The 18,492-nt window shown below is 53.5% G+C and overlaps 7 protein-coding genes and 1 non-coding gene across 8 annotated transcripts; 2 read left to right on the forward strand and 6 right to left on the reverse strand.

The window, feature by feature from the left end:
• The first annotated feature begins 379 nt into the window (after nt 1-379).
• Nucleotides 380-453, forward strand: BDV17DRAFT_t31. The gene has a single exon. It is a non-coding gene; the product is annotated as a tRNA-Val (tRNA).
• A 1,609-nt stretch (nt 454-2,062) lies between these two features.
• BDV17DRAFT_288000 (putative MFS alpha-glucoside transporter) lies at nt 2,063-3,725 on the reverse strand (the record flags this gene model as incomplete). The annotated part of the gene is made up of 2 exons (XM_073761290.1): nt 2,063-3,508; nt 3,558-3,725. 2 exons carry the CDS (start codon nt 3,723-3,725, stop codon nt 2,063-2,065), a joined length of 1,614 nt encoding a protein of 537 aa, XP_073619318.1.
• A 911-nt stretch (nt 3,726-4,636) lies between these two features.
• On the forward strand, nt 4,637-6,173 carry BDV17DRAFT_300627 (aldehyde dehydrogenase family protein; the record flags this gene model as incomplete). Its single annotated transcript, XM_073764099.1, has 2 exons — nt 4,637-5,434; nt 5,550-6,173. 2 exons carry the CDS (start codon nt 4,637-4,639, stop codon nt 6,171-6,173), a joined length of 1,422 nt encoding a protein of 473 aa, XP_073619319.1.
• A 497-nt stretch (nt 6,174-6,670) lies between these two features.
• On the reverse strand, nt 6,671-8,094 carry BDV17DRAFT_196954 (uncharacterized protein). The gene is made up of 2 exons (XM_073755202.1): nt 7,358-8,094; nt 6,671-7,239 (listed from the first exon to the last, which is right to left on the reverse strand). Exons 1-2 carry the CDS (start codon nt 7,854-7,856, stop codon nt 6,773-6,775), a joined length of 966 nt encoding a protein of 321 aa, XP_073619320.1. The 5' UTR covers nt 7,857-8,094; the 3' UTR covers nt 6,671-6,772.
• Nucleotides 8,095-8,152: 58 nt separating this feature from the next.
• On the reverse strand, nt 8,153-9,618 carry BDV17DRAFT_254545 (uncharacterized protein). The gene is made up of 3 exons (XM_073756788.1): nt 9,332-9,618; nt 9,252-9,278; nt 8,153-9,167 (listed from the first exon to the last, which is right to left on the reverse strand). Exons 1-3 carry the CDS (start codon nt 9,354-9,356, stop codon nt 8,848-8,850), a joined length of 372 nt encoding a protein of 123 aa, XP_073619321.1. The 5' UTR covers nt 9,357-9,618; the 3' UTR covers nt 8,153-8,847.
• Nucleotides 9,619-9,773: 155 nt separating this feature from the next.
• Nucleotides 9,774-13,071, reverse strand: BDV17DRAFT_300628 (putative beta-galactosidase; the record flags this gene model as incomplete). The annotated part of the gene is made up of 3 exons (XM_073764100.1): nt 9,774-10,982; nt 11,034-12,417; nt 12,492-13,071. The coding sequence occupies 3 exons, from the start codon at nt 13,069-13,071 to the stop codon at nt 9,806-9,808; spliced, it is 3,141 nt and encodes a 1,046-aa protein (XP_073619322.1). The 3' UTR covers nt 9,774-9,805.
• Nucleotides 13,072-13,925: 854 nt separating this feature from the next.
• BDV17DRAFT_196976 (glycoside hydrolase family 2 protein) lies at nt 13,926-16,255 on the reverse strand. Its single transcript, XM_073755203.1, has 3 exons — nt 14,618-16,255; nt 14,168-14,560; nt 13,926-14,109 (listed from the first exon to the last, which is right to left on the reverse strand). The coding sequence occupies exons 1-3, from the start codon at nt 16,030-16,032 to the stop codon at nt 13,977-13,979; spliced, it is 1,941 nt and encodes a 646-aa protein (XP_073619323.1). The 5' UTR covers nt 16,033-16,255; the 3' UTR covers nt 13,926-13,976.
• Nucleotides 16,042-18,379, reverse strand: BDV17DRAFT_196979 (Zn(II)2Cys6 transcription factor). Its single transcript, XM_073755204.1, has 8 exons — nt 18,290-18,379; nt 18,209-18,237; nt 18,086-18,160; nt 17,952-18,027; nt 17,255-17,895; nt 17,043-17,204; nt 16,451-16,993; nt 16,042-16,400 (listed from the first exon to the last, which is right to left on the reverse strand). The coding sequence occupies exons 1-8, from the start codon at nt 18,335-18,337 to the stop codon at nt 16,187-16,189; spliced, it is 1,788 nt and encodes a 595-aa protein (XP_073619324.1). The 5' UTR covers nt 18,338-18,379; the 3' UTR covers nt 16,042-16,186.
• Nucleotides 18,380-18,492: the final 113 nt, after the last annotated feature.

The following is an 18,492-nucleotide window of genomic DNA, read 5'->3' on the forward strand; positions in this document are numbered from 1 at the left end:
AACGGTGGCGCTCCAACACAGCGTTCAAGGACGCCAAGCAATTACCTCCACATCGTCAAGCATCCCACCATCCTGCAATGCCAGCCATAAAGAGACGGCGTGTGTGGACCCGCATTGCTGTCAGCCTGCTGCAGTCCATTGATAATGTTCTCATTTCTTAGCGCTTTTCTTAGCGCTCTAGAAGCGAGACCGAGCCCAACACCGAGCGGCAAAGCCGTGACTTTGGCAAAAATAGGATATACTGAGCTAACATATTTGTTTCTAGAACTGCCTCGACGACTACCTGCACTCCTAATTTATATTTTACCTTAAGCTACTGAACGCCAAACAACAACAATAATGCCATGGTGCAAAATTGCAAAATTCTATTTCAACAAATGGCTGGTTGGTGTAGTTGGTTATCACGTATCGTTAACACCGATAAGGTCGCCGGATCGAGCCCGGCACTGGTCATTTCTTTTCGTTTTCTTTTTTCTTTCTTTTTTTCGTTTTTCGCTTGCCCTATCCCGCTGTGGGCCCGCAAAGCTGCCCGTTTGGAAGCATGGAGCCAATACGACCAGTTGAACATCATAGAATGGCGGCAAACGTATCTGGACAGATATCTGGGAGCAGTTGAAGTGCTGCTTGTCTTCCCGGGCGCATTTCATACTTGCAAAGACGATGACAGGGCTACCGACGGGCTACCGACGCATTGTTCCCCATCTGCCACAATGCTAGATGTCAAACTCATACGAAGCGCCATAAGCTAGGACATTGACGACGGGTACAATTGAGGTTGGGTATTCGACGCGTTCCAGCAGAGACAACAAGAAGCCGTACAGCAGAGGCCCAGTCACGTTACTTGAAGGCCTACTGAAGGAGAAGCCCTGTCACTCTCAGATAGTGTGACCTTGTAAGTACTTTCTTTGTATTTATTTATCCTTACCTGATATAGATTAATACTTGTTACTTTAGGAGCAAGCTCACAATCACCTAATCATCAAGATCAAACGTCAACTCCATCGCCTTTTAAGAACTATGGAACGATTTGCACGGGTTCCGCACAATTGCTGAAAATCAGAAGATCGTCGTCAACGAAATTGATGACCTTGCGGCCAGAATGTGGGCAATGCGGGTAATGAAAGAAAAAGACGATGTTGCCATGAATGCGGGCGCCTGTATTCCATTGTCCATGCTGACTCGAAGCGATAAGCAACAACTGCCAGTCTACAGAGGCTCAAATGCACATGCGCCTCACTAGTCCTTTTCTCTTCTTAAAGAACACGTCCCTTGGGTATCCAAAGGTGCGATGAGAATTTAAGAAGTCTGCATGAGAAGGAGTGCCGTGTCTGGCGCGAAATAGAGAATCACCGTGCGCTCGCGAGCGCAAGGCGGGTCTCTGTCGCCGAGATCGAGGGCATACCTTAGTCCCAGCGTATGCGGCGTTTTACACAGTCAATCAGGCCCAGGACAAATGATGTCTCTATTTATTACGAATGCACCGAAAATGCGCCTCGGGCGAGAAGGCGTTGTCGATGGAGCCTGGAGGACGAAACCTTAGTACATAGTAGTAGTACCTAGTTGTCAGACGTGACGGGACCAGCGCGGAACTACACTATGCAGGTGAGACGGGATCCATCCTGCATGCATCTATGTTTCGCGGATACGGAGGGGGCCAATGGAAGCCCAGTACGTCCGCGACAAACGGACTGTAAGTAGTCGTTTAGGTAGCCTGCCAAGGGGCAGGAGCTAGGCAAGATCGAGGCTCGGGGGTTGACAACGCATGCCTTATGCATAATGCATCATCCAACTGCCAGATGAGCTGATTCAAGCATTTCTAGCGCCGGACATGGACGAGAGTTGTTTTTTTTCCCCTCGTTGTAATCAGCTTCATGTTTGGCGGATGAATATAAAATTGAATTTGAATTCGTTGGCGTTGCTGGAATGGCCATGGCCGAGTTATAAAGATAAGATATTGGAGCGTGATTCAGTTGCGCGAGTCAATCAATAATTTATATCATGTCTTGTCATGTCTGTCCTAAAACGACCCCGTCTTTAACGTAGGTACTGTATCCTTGGATTGCTACACCCCATCCCCCTGTCCCCGCCCCGGACTCTGTCCCCGCGCATCACCCCCCTCAACAATATCAACCTTACAAAGATGAAACTTGCGACTCGGCACGCGCCTTTCAAAAAGCACATCGAGCTCCTCAAATGTCCTCCCCCTCGTCTCTGGAAGACAAAAGAAACAATAGACCGCACTAAGCGCCGCCAACCCCGAGAACAAAAACCCCATTTTCCCCCGCCAGTCGCCCTGGTCCTCGTTCATCGCGTAGGGGATCACGACTGCAAACACGACAGACCATACGTAGCAACTGACCGTCGCCAACGCAATTGTAAAACCGCGTAGCCGCGCACTCGAAACTTCAGCTAGGAGAACGTAGCAGAAGGGTCCGAGGGAGAGATCGTAGATGAATGTGCAGATGAGCATAAGGGCGCACTGCGCCCACGTCGCGGAATTCTGTCTAGGCGCGAGATCCACGGCGCCGATGGCGAAGAGGACGATTGCTAGGGATGTACAGCCGAAGAGATACATTGTCCGTCTGCCCAGGTAGGAGAGTAAAAACCACGATATGCACGTCCCCAGGAAGCCTATTGCCGTAAGCCCGAGGTTCATGCTAAATGCGTCGGATGCGTCGAGGCCCGCGAGTTCCATAAAGTGCACTGCGTAGCTGATAAAGAAGACGTTCCCCGTGAATGCTTGCATGCTGTATGCCATTACGCAGATTGTCAGCCGCCGGAGGTTAGGGCCGCGGAAACATTCGAGGTAGTGCGGCCTGGAACCCTGGAAGCTTTCTTCTAGACGGAGCGTCTCGCGGATGTGTGCGAGTTTGTGGGTTACGTCGACGGTTGGGGTTGCGAGGCGGCGGAGGGATCGGAGGGCTTCGGCGTCTCGGCCTTTGCGGCAGAGCCAATACGGCGGGTCAGGGCAGAAGTAGACCAGGGCCAACATTATCACTGGTAGTGCCCATTGTGTTGCGATGGGGATCTTGAATGACATCACTGTCGCCAGGGGTTCCGTGCCCTTGAGGATTCCCGATGCAATGAGCGAGCCGATGGAGAAGGCCAGATTGGTCATTGTTGCTGCGAACCCGCGCAGGACGAGCGGCGTGACTTCGCCTACGTATGCTGATGCGCAGATGGGGTAGAAGGCAATGATGCACCCGTTGACAAGTTGACCGACGAACAGCTGCGCCGGGGTGTGGCTGTAAAACTGGATGAAGATGAATGCTATCGAGAGCACCGAGCAGGCGGCGATCATGATGCGTGGGCCAAAGCGATCGTAGGCCATTGCTGACAGCAGAGCGCCGACAATCGCACCGAGGAGGTTGGCATAATTGAAGGCCGACAGCCATTGCGCTGCGAGAATGTACTCGCCGTTGCGCTCATAGCCATATGTCTCTTTGAAGACGTCCAGGCCGACGAGGCCTTTGACGACGCCGCCGTCGATTCCTTTCAGGACTGTGGCCTATACAAACATCAGAAAGGCTCCTTCGAACGAGTAATTAGACGCGCACCAAATTCATAAACATCCCCCAGGCAAGAGCCGGCCAGTGGCGGCGGGCGGCGGCCCAGAATGAGAGGGTATGCTCGTCCTTGGTGAATTCAAAGGACAGCTCGGCCTCTTGTAGGTCCGCGTCGGCAGGCAGCTCCTGCACCAGGCTGATCTCCTTGTCTGACCCCATGGCGAACAGCTCACTGAGCAGAGTTTGCTCAAAACTCAACTGCCACTCGCATGAGAAAAGACTCTGCAGTGACTTCGCCGAAGCAAGTCTTGGCCGGCGGGGCAGCGATAAGCAAGCATAAGCCTCATTGTTAGGGCTTTTATTGGCCGGGATTAGAGACCCGCCATGGCTGCATGCTATCCCACGCTATGCTGCAAGCTGCATTAGCTGAGACAGTCTAGGGCGCATGTGAACAATGGCAATTCCGATGAGCTTGAGGCCGAAGTTGCACCCGAGATCTGAAGCTTGACCTTGATCTACAGGGTGTGTTCCCATCGAGTCAGCCAATCTGCCGAGAATCCAATCCGAGCTCCAGGCGAACCAAAGAAGTCGACCATGGACTGTAGATCCACCCCCTCCATTGGCCTCATTTCCCTGGGGGATCAGTCTGGATCCAGATTCCCCCGCACCCCACGTCCAATTCCGCCCTGGGGCTGTGGATGCCCAAGTTGACTTGCCAGCTGTCTCTATATCCACTAACCACGGTGTCTTTTACCCCTGCATGAACAATGGCATTTTTTTTTCAGCTGTAGTACAGCCTCGTCAGCCATAGTGCCAACTAGAATACAATCCCTCAAACAGTCGCAATTGCAGGATTAGATCCTAGCAATATCTGTACTCTGGTATGTAGTGCGGGGAGCTGCTCTGGTCAATCACGGCGATCCACCATGGTCGGCTTGAAATGCGGGACTTGGCCGTTCTGCTGGACGCCGTGCTCCTCGATTAAACTTTATGCAGAGCTGATCTTGCTGCTTGGGGTCGGCCCTGCTCCGTTTTTGACTCGAATCTGCCGTCCTGCGCTCCGGTCGCGTCTATAAAGCTGTCTTCCTGCCCCTTCCTCAGAATAACTCACCATCATACCTTCTATCACAATGCCTTTAGATACCACCGCCTTCCACAACGTCATCAACGGGGAGCTGACCTCCACAGCTCAAACCCGCCACGCCATCAACCCCGCCAACAAGGAACCCAACCCTGAAGTCCCCGTCTCAACACAACAAGACCTCGATCGCGCCGTTACAGCCGCGAAAGAAGCCTTCAGGACATGGTCGAAGACCTCCTACGAGGAGCGCCGCAAGGCTATCCTCGCCTACGCCGACTCCATCGAAGCCGCGAAGGATGAGCTGACTGCCCTCCTCACAAAAGAACAAGGCAAGCCGCTCGGCCAGGCAGGCGTGGAGGTCGGCATGGCTGTCACTTGGGCCCGCAGCTTGCCTACCATTGAGGTCCCCGAGACGGTACTTCAAGATAATGACGACGCAAAGGTTATTCAGCGCTACGTGCCGCTCGGTGTAGCGGGCGCGATTGTCCCTTGGAACTTCCCTGTTTTGCTTGCTATAGGAAAGATTATTCCTGCTGTGTATACTGGTAACCCTGTGATTGTGAAGCCCTCGCCTTTCACGCCGTACTGTGGTCTGAAGCTCGCCGAGCTGGCCATCCCGCACTTCCCACCGGGCGTCGTCCAGGCGATTAGCGGCGGCGACGACCTCGGACCCCTTCTCACTGAGCACCCGGGCATCGACAAGATCTCGTTCACTGGGTCGACCGCCACCGGGCGCAGAGTCATGGCGTCTTGCGCGAAGACTCTCAAGCGCGTCACTCTTGAGCTCGGCGGTAACGACGCGGCCATTATCTGCGACGACGTCGACCTCGAGAAGATCATTCCAAATGTAAGCTGACTTTATATCTTTTATGTGAGCGAATGGATATGGTCGAAACCTCTGAATTGTCATTCTCCAGCCATTCTTCCCACTCCATTGTGCGAGTGCTAACATCGAGACCCAGGTCGCAATCTTCTCCTTCCTAACCTCCTCCCAGATCTGCATGATGATCAAACGCCTCTACGTCCACGAAAAAATCTACGACACCTTCCTCGATAAATTCGTCTCCTTTGTGAAAAACCTCCCCGTCGCCGAAGGCACAGCCCCCGACTCCTTCATCGGTCCCGTCCAAAACAGCATGCAATACGAAAAAGCCAAGAACCTCTTCTCCTCCATCCCCACGGAGAACCTCAAGACCGCACTCGGCGGCACAATCACCGACTCAAAGGGCTTCTTCATACCGCCTACTATCATCGATAACCCGCCCGAGGACAGCCGCGTCGTGCAGGAGGAGCCCTTCGCGCCTATCCTCCCCGTGCTGAAATGGAGCGATGAAGACGATGTCATTGCGCGTGCGAACGCGAGTGACTCGGCTCTTGCGGCGAGCGTTTGGAGTTCGGATCTTGACCGGGCACGCCGCATTGCGGATCAGCTTCATGGCGGGAGTGTGTGGATTAATACCCATTTCCAGGTTAGTCCGTTTGTGCCGTTTGGGGGGCATAAGGCTTCCGGGATTGGGACGGAGTGGGGGCTGCAGGGACTTACGCAGTATTGTAACAGCCAGAGTTTGTGGATTAAGAAGGCGTAGGTAGTAGTTAGTCGGGTATTGACAGGGGTTGGTGGGCTGGACTGGGTGCGTCTGTGTTTCTTGCGGCCTTCTGTTTGTCGGATTACAATATTACATCCATCCGTTTCACGCATGAGTGCTAGTCCTTGATGGGTAGGATGACAAGTTCAAGATGAAAAACATGATACTAGACTACCTGAACAGGAAGAGAGACCCCCGAGTTTAGGTGGGTGGGGTATTTGAGTGGACTACTCAGTCCGGCTATTTGTATGTACGCCGGGGTTTATGTAGGATTATATAGCCTGCATAGGAACTTTGAGTAGATGAGCAGATCAAGCAAGGTATCTATCTCCATATGAGCCCTCTGAAGGAGCCAGGGGGCAAGTAATCCGTACGCCGGAAGACTCTTTAAGAGCCACTTGTAGCCAAGGAAAGATCTCAATGGTATTCTGGTCAAGTTTTGTAGTATGGAGCCTGGGGCTCTGTGTCCCGTCAAATCGTCAAATGAGGAGTCCGACCCTTGCCAACCAGGCGATTCCTTTGTTACATTTTTCAGAAAAGTAGTTAGGTATGAATGCATGGAGAAATTCTTGCTCATCATCGAATATGACATGACACCCCTAACCCAACAACCCCCTCTGCACATCCCCGTCCTCCGGCGCCGTCAGGTATTCGGGACTCAACTCCCTTACGGCCTGCTTCGCAGCCGCAATATTTACCCCCAGGGCATGGAAGTAGGGCCCTAACTCCGTGTACTGCTTCAAGGCAAGGCCAACAAATTGGGGATTAAGCTCGACACTACGGGGTTTGATAGCCGGGGAATAATTATCAGCTAGCCACCGTAGATCAAAAGAGTCGGGGGACACGGGCCTGAATGCGGACCTGGGCTTGGAATTGGATTTGGACTTGGACCTGGCTTCGGAGGTGTGCCTGGGTTCGGGCTTGGCCCTGGTTGCAGCGGCGTGCAGTTTGTCCTTGAAGAGGTAGAATGGATCGAGGAAGGTTGAGGGGCCGGTGCCGAGGCGGTCGCCGTCCACGCTGCGGACTGTGGGTTCGGGGTGCATGGTGCTCATGCTGTATTGGGCGCCTGGCAAGGTTAAGTTAGTGAACCGGCGGGTAGGTATAGGTATCTCAGTCCCGGGCGGGACCTATACAATATAGGTAAGGGTAAGCCCGATAAATGGGCAGCAGAGGGCAGGGCGTACCAGGAAAGACCTCGCAGAAGATCTCAACGGGAATTGCATCGAGTTCACCAGATTCATCAGACCGCGGGGGCCACGGCCACATAAATTTGACGTAATCCTGCCGATGCTGTAAGGCTACAGAGAACCCATTCTTTCCATCGAGCAGGGCGATGGCTTGTTCCTTGGAGACGGAAGCAAGGCAGTTGATGTCCTTGGTTCTGCGAACGCTACCCAGGGCATTGAGGGCGTAGCCACCGAAGATGCCGAAGCGGATGTTGGCTGGGGCCAGGACCTGGTGGAGGGCGATGGCTGCGTCGTTGAGGAGATTCCGACGCCTGATGGTTGCTGTGTCCAGGCCAGGTGGTGCGCGTGCTGTCCGGGCCAAGGAAGACGAGTGGTTTTTGCGCTGAAAAGGGCTGTTTGGATCCAGGTGTTGTTGCTGTGAACAAAGCAATGACGGACGGCGAATAAATGCCTGCAGTCCTGAGCAATGACGATTTGAACAAGGAACCCGAATCATTGCTCTTAGGGTTCTGCAGCCTGATATCTGGAAATGGAGCGATACTTCTTGGCCCCGGGGTGGGGGTGAGTTGGTTGGGAAACAGCCACCGGGCTAACCACATGTAAACACCAACTTGAGTCTTCATTACAGAGGCCTCCTATGAAAATGAAATAGACCAGTCCGGGGGCCCATGAGCACCAGTAGTGCATTCTTGGCAGTCCCTAAATGAAACATTATGTAAGACAACCGGAATGCCTTCCCTGCGTCTGGTTTGTTGTGTACTGTACTCAGGTCGCATGAGCCAAGCGGTGAGCTCATGTGGCCTACACCCCCCCCTGCTTTTGGGACGGATGCGCTTGAGAGGCTTCCTGAGAACGAAGACAGCGCTGTCAAGGTCTGGGTCTTTGGGCATACGCATTCTACGACAAAGTTCAAGGAGCAGGTTGTTTGCGTTGTGGCGAATTAGCGGGGGTATGTCCTTCCGTGGACCAAGGTGGATGATGCCAAGGGTGGATTTGATGTTCAGAAGGTCATACGTGTCTAGGCAACTGGCACATTGTTTAATTGATAGCTGCGGGTGGCATTTGGTTCATCGTCTCTACTGCCTTCCATGTCTTCCGGATAGAACCGCCTATCTACGCCTGTACTAACTCTCTGGCGTGCAGAAACCTACTAGAAACGACCTAGAAGGCCATTTTCGATGGTGGTAGCTAGAGCCTGTCGAGGCGTTGGGCGGAGACTAGACTAAAACCGTCGACCATGCCCAGGTGCTTCAGGATGAATTGTCAGACCTCTGACAGAAGCAGGACCCTTGGCATGGTTGTGAGCATCTTGACTGATCCTGAGTGAAGAAGCTATATATATACTTGTTCATGGTCGGGGTCTGGTACGGGCTGGAACGCGAGTCATGGATGATTCAGCCCGGCCAATTGCTGCAGAGCCGTTGCTTATTCTACATCTTTCCTTTCAGCTCGTCTCATCAGTGGTGAGGAGTTCGCGGTAGATGTTATCAAGAACGGGGTGAGGGAGTGTCCAGGCCAGAGGTATGCACCTTGTGGGTATTCGCAGGGAGCGGGGTTGGTTTCGGGTGTTTTGGAGAGGCTTGAACGTGATTTTGAGGAGGAGGGTGGGCGAGTGAGGCTGTTGTCTCGGTTGTTCTCTCGGGAATCCGTATCAGGTGCCTGGAAAAGTGCCGATGTTGATGAGATGGGGGAGAGGGAATTTTTCGAGTCGATTGGGTTGTTTGCTGTTGCAGCGGGCGAGAACGCAAGTATTCAGGTCTCAAATGAGCTTGGCAAGAGTGAAAAGGTGTTGGATTATTGTACCCCTGTAAGTGCCGCCAATTTACCCTAAAGCCAAAGTACCTAGTACATCTAGCTCATGTCCTCTAACGCTATCTTTGGATCCGAGTAGGGCGACGGCGTATGCGCCTACAATCCGGCATGCTACTGTCCCATCCCGGCTGCGCATCTCACTAATGGATTACTTGATAGTGTGCAGCGTACAGCTGCCGAGCATGTTATTTCTCGGCTCAGCGGGGGTGAACAGGGACGACTCGGTTAAGATTCTGCTTTGGATGTCCTGGTGAATATGGACGTGGGTGGATGGGTATGGGCATGTGAGCTATGGAAAGACTGGAGTTAGGGCTGGAGTTGTATCCGTTCTTATTGTATGTCTCCCTGGCGTCTTGCTTATGCGGGACATATTGTAGGCGGACATGACCGGCTCTTATTTTCTGGCACCCCGTCCCATGATCGGTTATTATCCTTGTATTGTCTACAAAGTTCTGGTACTTTTGTGGGATGGAAGATGAGACATTTCTTCTCTTATAGGTGTAACTCAACTTCGCAATCTCCGAAAAAAAAAAAAAAAAACCATTCTAGACAGTCTCATATATAAATCAAACCCAGTCTTGCCAGTATCATAAAATCACCATATCACTCTAGCTCCAGATACCTTCCTCACGCTCAGGAACCAAAATACGGCTCAATCGTAAACCCAAATGACCGCTCCTCACAAGGAACGCGATACTTCTCCAGCGTCGTCGGCCCACAAGCACCAGTCCCGACACCCGAACTCTCAACATCAAGACGCACCCTGACGCGCTTCTCAGGGACAAGCTCGTTCGCGTGTCTGGCGGCTTCGATAGATTCGGGACTATACCGCGTTGCGACCCATTGGAAATGACTTTCTTGATTATCTTCCGTGCTCGCGGGCAAGGCCGAAGCCGAGTGTCTCGTTACGCGAAGGCCCCAGCCACGCTGGTCACCAAGCCGCAACCATCTCGTTTCCATGCGGTTGCCTCCCTCTTGAGGGACTTCATACGGTGTATGGAGCTGCGCTGTAGAAGTGGAGTAAACACCGAGTTTCTGAGAGTGCTTTTTATCAGCGTAGCTCTCGCCAGGCCCGAGACCGAACCAGGTTGCATTGTCTAGTTTATCGTTGAGGAACAGGTCAAACCCGATACGTGGGACATCAACGGGCTTTGCGCCGGTGGGCTTGATGGTTGTTTGGACGGTTAGGGCGCCGGAGCCGGCTATGCGGTGGGTGGTGCTTGTTTCGAAGCCCCAGGCTAGGATGGGTGGGGAGATGAATGACTCTGTTTGAATTTCGACAATCGAGTCGGTGGGTTGTGTTATGTTTATACTGCGGAGCTGTGTGGTTAGAGCGTCGAGACCGTACCTGCGCCATTCACCTAGATCCCAGGGGACATCGTTATCTGTTGGTGGGCGCCAGAAGCCGGGCACCAGGGTCGGAGAAGTAGAGTCGGAGAGGATTTCCTCGCTATGAATGCGCCAGCTTGTTGGGTAGCCTGTTGTGCGTGAGAGGGAGATAGTGAAGTCCGTGCCAGTTATGATGTGGTGGGACTTTGAGGAGGAGACCTTGAGTGGGAAGTCGTCCGTCGATGAGTCGAGCAGACGAGGAACGGAATGCGAGTCGAGGCGGTGCTGGAACCAGGCAATCTCGTGGTTTGCTTCCAGACCAGGCGTGGCATGTTTGGTGGTGAATGTCACTGTCAGCCAGGTCTCCGGCCCCAGTTGCGTTGCTCTCTTGTAAGGGAAGGATTCAGGTAGCTCAACCCGTCCTATCGCTTTGGGCTCGATAGCTGGAAGATCCAACGCGCCAGCAGCAACGACCTTTGAACTATATGGTGTCAGCAGATGGCCCCAAATGAAGGCTGTGGACGTGACATACTCATCCCCTAGCACCTCAACCGTATACGTAGCCGCCACACCCTCAAGGCCTACAAAATCAAATCGGTTCTCGACGAAGATAACCCCCGCCTCAAACCAAGCATGCACAGGCGCATAAGCTTTTCGCAACTCGACCAACCCCGGCGTCGGACTGTGATCACTATACAGCAACCCATCCAGCACAAAGCTCCCATCATTTGGCTGGTCTCCAAAGTCCCCTCCGTAGCCATAATGGGCCTTGTCTGCATCCCACAGACCGTGATTGGCCCACTCCCAGATCCAGCCCCCTTGCAGGCGCCGATGGGTGCGGAAGGCCTCCATGTACTCTTCGAGCGCCCCGGGTGCATTTCCCATCGCATGCCCGTACTCGCAGAGGACGATGGGCTTCGTGAAGTCGTCGCCCTCCTCGTTGGCTAGGCGAGTAATCCGGGAGACCGAGGGGTACATGTACGAGTACATATCCGCCGTCTTGGCTTCCATGTCGCCCTCGTAGTGCACCGGTCTCGACGGGTCCACCGTCTTGATGTACTCGTACATTGCGGCGTGGTTATCGCCGTAAAAGGCCTCATTCCCAAGCGACCAGATTACAACGCTGGCGTAGTTCCGATCGCGTGCGACCATCTGCACCGCGCGGTCAATATACGCCTCCTTCCACTGCGGGTTGTTAGAGGTAAATTCCGCTGCCTGAGCAAACGTGAGTCTCTTGCGCTGTTCGTAGTCCATGCTCTCTGGTATATCGAGCGGGCGTGCAACGGCGTCATAGAAACCGTGACACTCAAGGTCCGCCTCGTCCATGACCCATAGCCCCAGCTCATCGCACATGGAGAAAAGCTGCGGCGTGGAGGGGTAGTGGCAGCAGCGGACGGAGTTGATGTTGTGTGTTTTCATAAGGAGGAGATCTTTTTTGACAAAGTCCAGGGGGACGGCGCGACCGTGCAGAGGGTGGTGATCGTGGCGGTTCACACCGCGGAAGAGAATCGGTCTCCCGTTGACGGTGATGTTTCCATTCTGGATCTCTACTTGCCTGAAGCCAACGCGGTGGGTTATCTTCTGGAGGGTGGCTCCAGCCGCGGGGTTGGATAAAATGATCTCGAGGTCATACAGATCGGGCGTTTCGGCAGTCCATTTCTTAGGGTCGTTGACTGGGAGTGAAAAGGACAGGGTCCGTTCATTCTCTAACGTTTGCTCCTCAGTCGATAGCAGCTCATAGTCATTGAATGGGTCGAAGAGAGTGACCAAGACAGTGCTGGCCTCAGTAGCAGTGACATCAACAGCTACCTTGAGCTCCGCATTGACATACTCGCTGTCAAGAACAGTTTCAACACGGTAATCTTCAATTCGAGCAATGGAAGGAAACGCAATCAACGTGACATCGCGAAAAATTCCTGCTTCAGTCAGTATTACATCGCTCTTCCATCCTCGCTTCAAGCCCTTGCGTCTTATCACAGGAACAATATACCAGAAAGCCACCACTGATCCTGATCCTCAATATAACTCCCATCAGACCACTGATAAACCCTGACGAAGACCTCATTTGCCTCACCCCTGGTTACAATCTCACTGATGTCAAACTCCGCTGGATTGCGGCTTCCCTGCGCGTATCCGACTTCCACGCCGTTGACCCAAACATGGTACGCGCTGTCCACGCCGTCGAAACGCAGTCTAATCTGAGCGTTCTCATCCCACGCCCAAGGCACATGGAATGATCTCTTGTAGGTTCCCGTCGGATTCTCACTCGGCACGAACGGCGGGTTCACGGGGAACGGGAAGATCACGTTTGTATAGTTGGGTCGGCCGTAGCCCTGTAGTTGCCAGTGGCCGGGGACGGCGATGGGCTTCCATTGTGCCTCTGCCTGTTCAGATAGATCCGCATCCTCTGCTATGGTGGACGGAGAGGGAGCGAGAAGCGGCGAGGAAACATAATTGAAGTCCCAATTGCCGTTCAGCGATAGACTGGTTTCGGGAATCCAGTAGGCGCGGGGCTTCAGGCGGTTGCGCTGGAAGATGGCGGGATTTTCCCAATCGTTCGAGGAGGCCATGGTCGCTATGGTCCTATGGTCGAGCTCTATAGCGGTGATATGGGTGGCGTTCAATCGTTCAATTCAGCCGATCTTTAGCTCTACGTTTGTTTACATCCATTGCCGGTGGGCAATTTAAATGATCAAGCTGCGGGGACGTAAACATCTGCTGACGTAGCTGGCAGCTGCAGCTGCAGTAGTATCACACTCCGCGGGGATATCGGATGGAACGACAGGTAAACTGGTGCCACAATAGTGGACAGGGTACAGGATAGGGCACGGGCGATGGTCCGTGGCTCGATTGGGGGTTGGGGATGCCGGGCCTGGCGGTGCGGGGTATGCGGACTGAGTCGAGACGCATGGAGAACAGCCATAGCATGCTGGCGTTGGCTGACACTTGCTGAAGTCCTCCAGTTCCGCCCCTATCATGATCGATATGCCGTGGTTTGACATTACCCTAAGGGCATTGGGCTTCCAGCTTCATCGGAAGGTAATGGCGCGACGCGGCCAAGTGTCTAGGACTAGGGAATATTGATCTGATCAAGCAACTAATAGCCCACAGAGGAGATCGGACAGCAGGCTACGGAAATAGGATGTTCTAATGGCACCCGCTATCCATGCCTGAGGGAAGGAAGGACCGACCCTCGGGTTCCGCGCCATACAGACTGCCGCCGACTATTCTCTACTACATACTACACCGCCAATGTCTTGTATGAGGGATGTGAGCGAGGTACTAAGCGCATAGCAGAAGGCCTGTATAATTTTCGAGTGCCTATCGATTCAAATGCCTATGTATACGTTCACGAAGAGGCTCTCATAGGATAGGTACACTCCGGCCTTGAGCACTCCGTCGCAGCTGAGCCCGGCATAGCTGAGATTCGGCAAAGCGGCCGGTAAAAGTTCATAAAAACTCTGTAGACCAGCGATCAAGCTTTTGGTGCAATATTCTGATAGTAGTAATCCCTCGCAGCATCCATGAGCGCCTTGACCTTTGCCGCGGGGACCTTCTCCTTCCGATCATACGCGTATAGCCCGTTAACTTCTTGCTCGATATCCGTCCTATAAACCGTATGATTAGCTCAGACCTCGGTCGGAACTCGAGAATTAGTGGGCTTACAACTGCGTATAGACAAACCCACACGTATGCCCGCCCTTCACAACAGCCATGAACAGCTTCTCCAACCGCGCAAGCAAGTCATTTGGGTCAGCAGCAGTCGTATATCCCCAGTCTCGCTCGCCCGCCTCGACATCCTTCGCAGGAGCGATATTCACCCCGCCAAATTCGGAGCAGATTACCGGTGCGCCAGGCTTATGAGACGATCCGGGGTCGTTGGGAATCTGGTCGACAAACATCTCGCCGTTCAGCTTGCGGGCTAGGATTCCACCTTCCATCTTCGAACAGATTTGGGCGAGTTCGGCAGAGTCGCTGTAGTCGTGGTAGGTGGTTAGGTCTGTTTGAATGTGTTCCCAGCCGCAGTTGTCGTTGACGGGTCGGGTTTGATCGAGGGATCTGATTCCTGTTAGTTGCAATCTACACACATACGGGATCAGGGAATAGAAGTCGTACTTGGTAATCTGGTACAGCGACCGGACATGCCCGCGCTCCTTTGCATTGTCCTTCAAGTTCTTGTACGCCCAGCTCTCGTTGACCGGAGTCCAAACGACGATGCAGGGGTGATTCCGATCTCGTTTGACAACCTGCGACCACTCATCGTTGAACCGGTCGATATATTGGTCGCTGAATTCATACGCGTTTCCAATCTCACCCCAGACCAGGTATCCCAGTCTGTCGGCCCAGTAGAGGAATCGAGGATCCTCGACCTTCTGGTGTTTGCGGCACCCGTTGAGCCCTACCTTCTTGGACAGCTCGATGTCCACTTTCAAGGCTTCGCCCGACGGCGGCGTTAGGCCTGTCTCAGGCCAGTAGCCCTGGTCCAGACAAAGGGTTTGAAAGTATGGTTTGCCATTTAGGCGGAATGTGCCGTCTCCATTCTCCCAGGAGATGCTGCGCATACCGACCGCGGTCTGCACCTCGTCCACCACGTCGCTGTTCGGACCGAGTAGTTGTAGAGTCACCTCGTAGAGATTGGGGTGCTCCGGCGACCACAGTAGGACACCATTGTGCCAGAGCGACTCGTCATAGCTTTCACACGAGATATTCGTCTTTGCGACACGGACGTTGGCCTCGAATTCGGCGGAATCTTTACCCTCGGCGACTACAACCTCAGCCTTTGCAACAATATTGCCAACCTCTTTTCCGATCAGAGAGGTTATTACCCGCACTGTATGCTTTCCAGTATCCACTTTGTCGGAAAGCGCAACAGTCCCTGTCACCTTTCCACCGTCAATATCATTGCTCCTGAGCACAGTTCCACCGCTCGCGTCCGCGATCCTCAACCCCGGCACCACTTCCAGCCAAACATCCTGCCAGATGCCACTCGTCGGCGTATAGAAAATACTCTCCGGCACTGGTCCCCAATACTGCTTTCCCCGCGGCTGCGTGAGGTCGGTTGGAGAATCACGAATGCGTAGAGTAACGCGCGCCGTGTCCTTGCCTCCAGCTTCATGGGGCATTGCCTTGGTGATGTCCACGTCGAAGGGGACGTACCCGCCCCGGTGGGTTGCGTATTCCTCTCCATCCACCCACACCGTACACTCGTAGTCGACTGCCCCAAAGCGCAAGAGGAGTCTGTTGCCGCTGTTCTTATCGGCTTCCGATCGGATGTCGGCGACTTCTCGCTCGTACCAGATATATTCGTGCGCCTCTTGCAGATTTATCCCCGATGCAGGGGTTTGGAATGCATAAGGGACTGTGATGGTGCGTTTCTGGTGCTTTTCTGTCTGTGAGGGAAGAACGGATCGCTGCCATTGTTCGGTCAACCCGCTGTTGGCGTCGTCGAACAAAAAGGACCATGAACCGTTGAGGGAGGCCCAGGTTAGGCTTTTGCGCAGGAAGTCTGGGCGGGGGTAGTCGTTCGCCATGATGCTTTGCTTATGGTTATGCAGGAATTGAGAAAGTGTTGTGGTTGAGGTGGGCTGTTGTTGCTGTTTAGTAACCCCGCGTCCAGTGACGTAGACTCTGATCTATACTCCTTGGGGTAGGCGACTCGATATTTATAGAATGAACCAACACAACTTATGCCTCCAGAATATTCTGCAACGATACACTCGCATCTTCGATTAACCTGACGCTTTGCATTACACTCGGTGACACTCCGCGACCGGGGACCTGCATCCATTTGGTCAAGTTTTTCGCCAAATGGGGCCCAAGTTCGTTGATATTCGGGAGGCAAGTCCGGAGCGAAGCTTCTCTGGCGGCTGCTAGTGCAATAAGCATGACCGATGCCATCCTGTATGGTATTAGCTTGACGGCCTTTTGATCAGATTCCGTGAAGCGTACGACAGCGAGCAAATCCACGTGTCCACCATGACTGTTTGTGGGAACCCTTGTAAGTTCTGTGCGTGAAGACAGCACGCCTCAAGACACGTCTTGCATCCTTCGTAGACCGTGTCCGGTACCTGTTCCCCTCGCGTCGTGAGCGAAAGACCGGCAGTGAGGTACGGTCGGTAAATCACGCTCTTGCAGGCTAAGTATCGCTGACGCAGGAACCCTGCTTCGATCGATGGGGCGGCCTCCTGGTTTATGGCGAACTGGAAAGGCGGTGGTAGCAGGTCTTTCCATCTCGTGAGTTGATGGTCTAATTCTGCTACGACGGAAGGGAATTGGTTGACATCGGAAGCGACGCCGCTGTTGCGCGCATAGAGAAGGTCGTGGACGCGGTTGAGAAGTCGGCGCATCGATATACAAGCGAGGAAGTAGAGGGAAGACTGCTCTTCGATTGCCGAGGATAGATGGGTGTTATATTCACCTGGTAGAGGAACAGAGGATTCGATATCTGCTATGCCTGCTTGCGGGAGAGCAGAAAGTTCGGCCAGATAATCACTAGTTGATCAGCTGGGCACTGTACGAATTTCAAATCCGCCTAACGAACCTTTCCAGAATATAGCACGACCAGAATATTCGACGGAGACATTCTAAATGTTCTGAGGTTGGCTCTGAGGCCGGGTAGGAAAGAAGCAATCGACACTTGATTGCGGCCGCGCTGATAAAAGACCAAGCCTGAATGGGACGCTGAAGGAAGGCAAAATATAGCCTGGCAGTGTTAGGCTCGTAATGTCCGCGGATCTGAGAGCTATAACTCACGCGGTAAAGAAAAGACATTGCACGGCTGTTGTAGAGCATTCTGCCTGGGCGAGATGGACCTGCTTGAATGCGTGGTCAAAATACAGACTGTTCAACAGCCGCCATCGATGCTCCGAGTCCAATTCCACCGGGTCAGCAGTGGCGTCTGTGATGAGGCCAATGTAATGCCCGGCACAACCCAGTGCCATGACGAGAAAGGCCAAACAGGAGTCAATTCCATCGCTCAAGCTGTTTGATAGCACCTTCATCTCGACCTCGGCCCGTTTGGCCTGCGACAGAGTAGGATACCAAAAGTTCACCTTGTTATCGAAGCTGGACAGAATTTCCTTGGTCTCGGACGTGGTCAGATACGGCAAGACACCTGACGACCGATAGTTGAGATTCGGGCGTTGGCTCTCAAGGTGAAACACAGACCCGCGATAATTCCGTCGCAGCCTATGAAAGTCCTTAAATTGAGGCCATGCTAGGATGGACTCTGTGGTTGAGGAGTGGAACTGCGAAAGTATGGCATTTGAGATCTGGTCCGGTGAACTGGCCGGGCGATGGGGATGGGCAGAGTCTATAGTCGGTGGTGAAACGAAAGCTAGAGGTGACGAGGATATTCGAGGGTCCAGGGGGCTTGCCGGGGCGAGAAGCGTGTGCTGTAGATGTCAGTTAGGGCAGGCCCGACTGGGATCACGGCCACGGTGAGTCGCACCAGATGCGCAGTCATGTCCTGCAGCATCCTTTCGGACCTAAGAACGACATCCAATATGAGATCCGATTTGCTCTTCCTGCAAGGTTCGTCAGTGCCGAGGCTTCACTCATCCGATCTTTAAGAGGAGCACATACGGGATCGCTTCAGCGCCGTAGAGACAGTTTTCCCCGGTCGAGGAGCATGTGGCACACGGGTGCCGCCCATCGCACCTATTGATCGTTACCCTGGGACTCGATGGCTGGCGCTTCCCTGCCTACCTAACTTTGCGATGGCGGCACGAGTCACACTAGGCAAGGATCAGCTGGGCTATGAACCATGAGGCTGATGGTAAACTGTACCGCGTGGGATGTTCTTTTGCGCTTCCGAGATTCCGAATCGTCCTCCATTGTCCTGATCCTTCCAAGTGACTAACTAGTCAGGCATGTAGGAAGAAGTGAGGTCTCGAGCATGTCTCGGGGCTGCTGGGAGGTCAACTGCTTATCGGGGCAAGCTAATATAAGCGCCGCCAATGGCATGCGACACTATATTGCATCGAAAAGCG

This window comes from Aspergillus undulatus, assembly GCF_047715775.1.
Source record: "Aspergillus undulatus strain CBS 261.88 unplaced genomic scaffold BDV17scaffold_6, whole genome shotgun sequence".
In the NCBI taxonomy this organism is placed as follows: Eukaryota; Fungi; Ascomycota; class Eurotiomycetes; order Eurotiales; family Aspergillaceae; genus Aspergillus; species Aspergillus undulatus.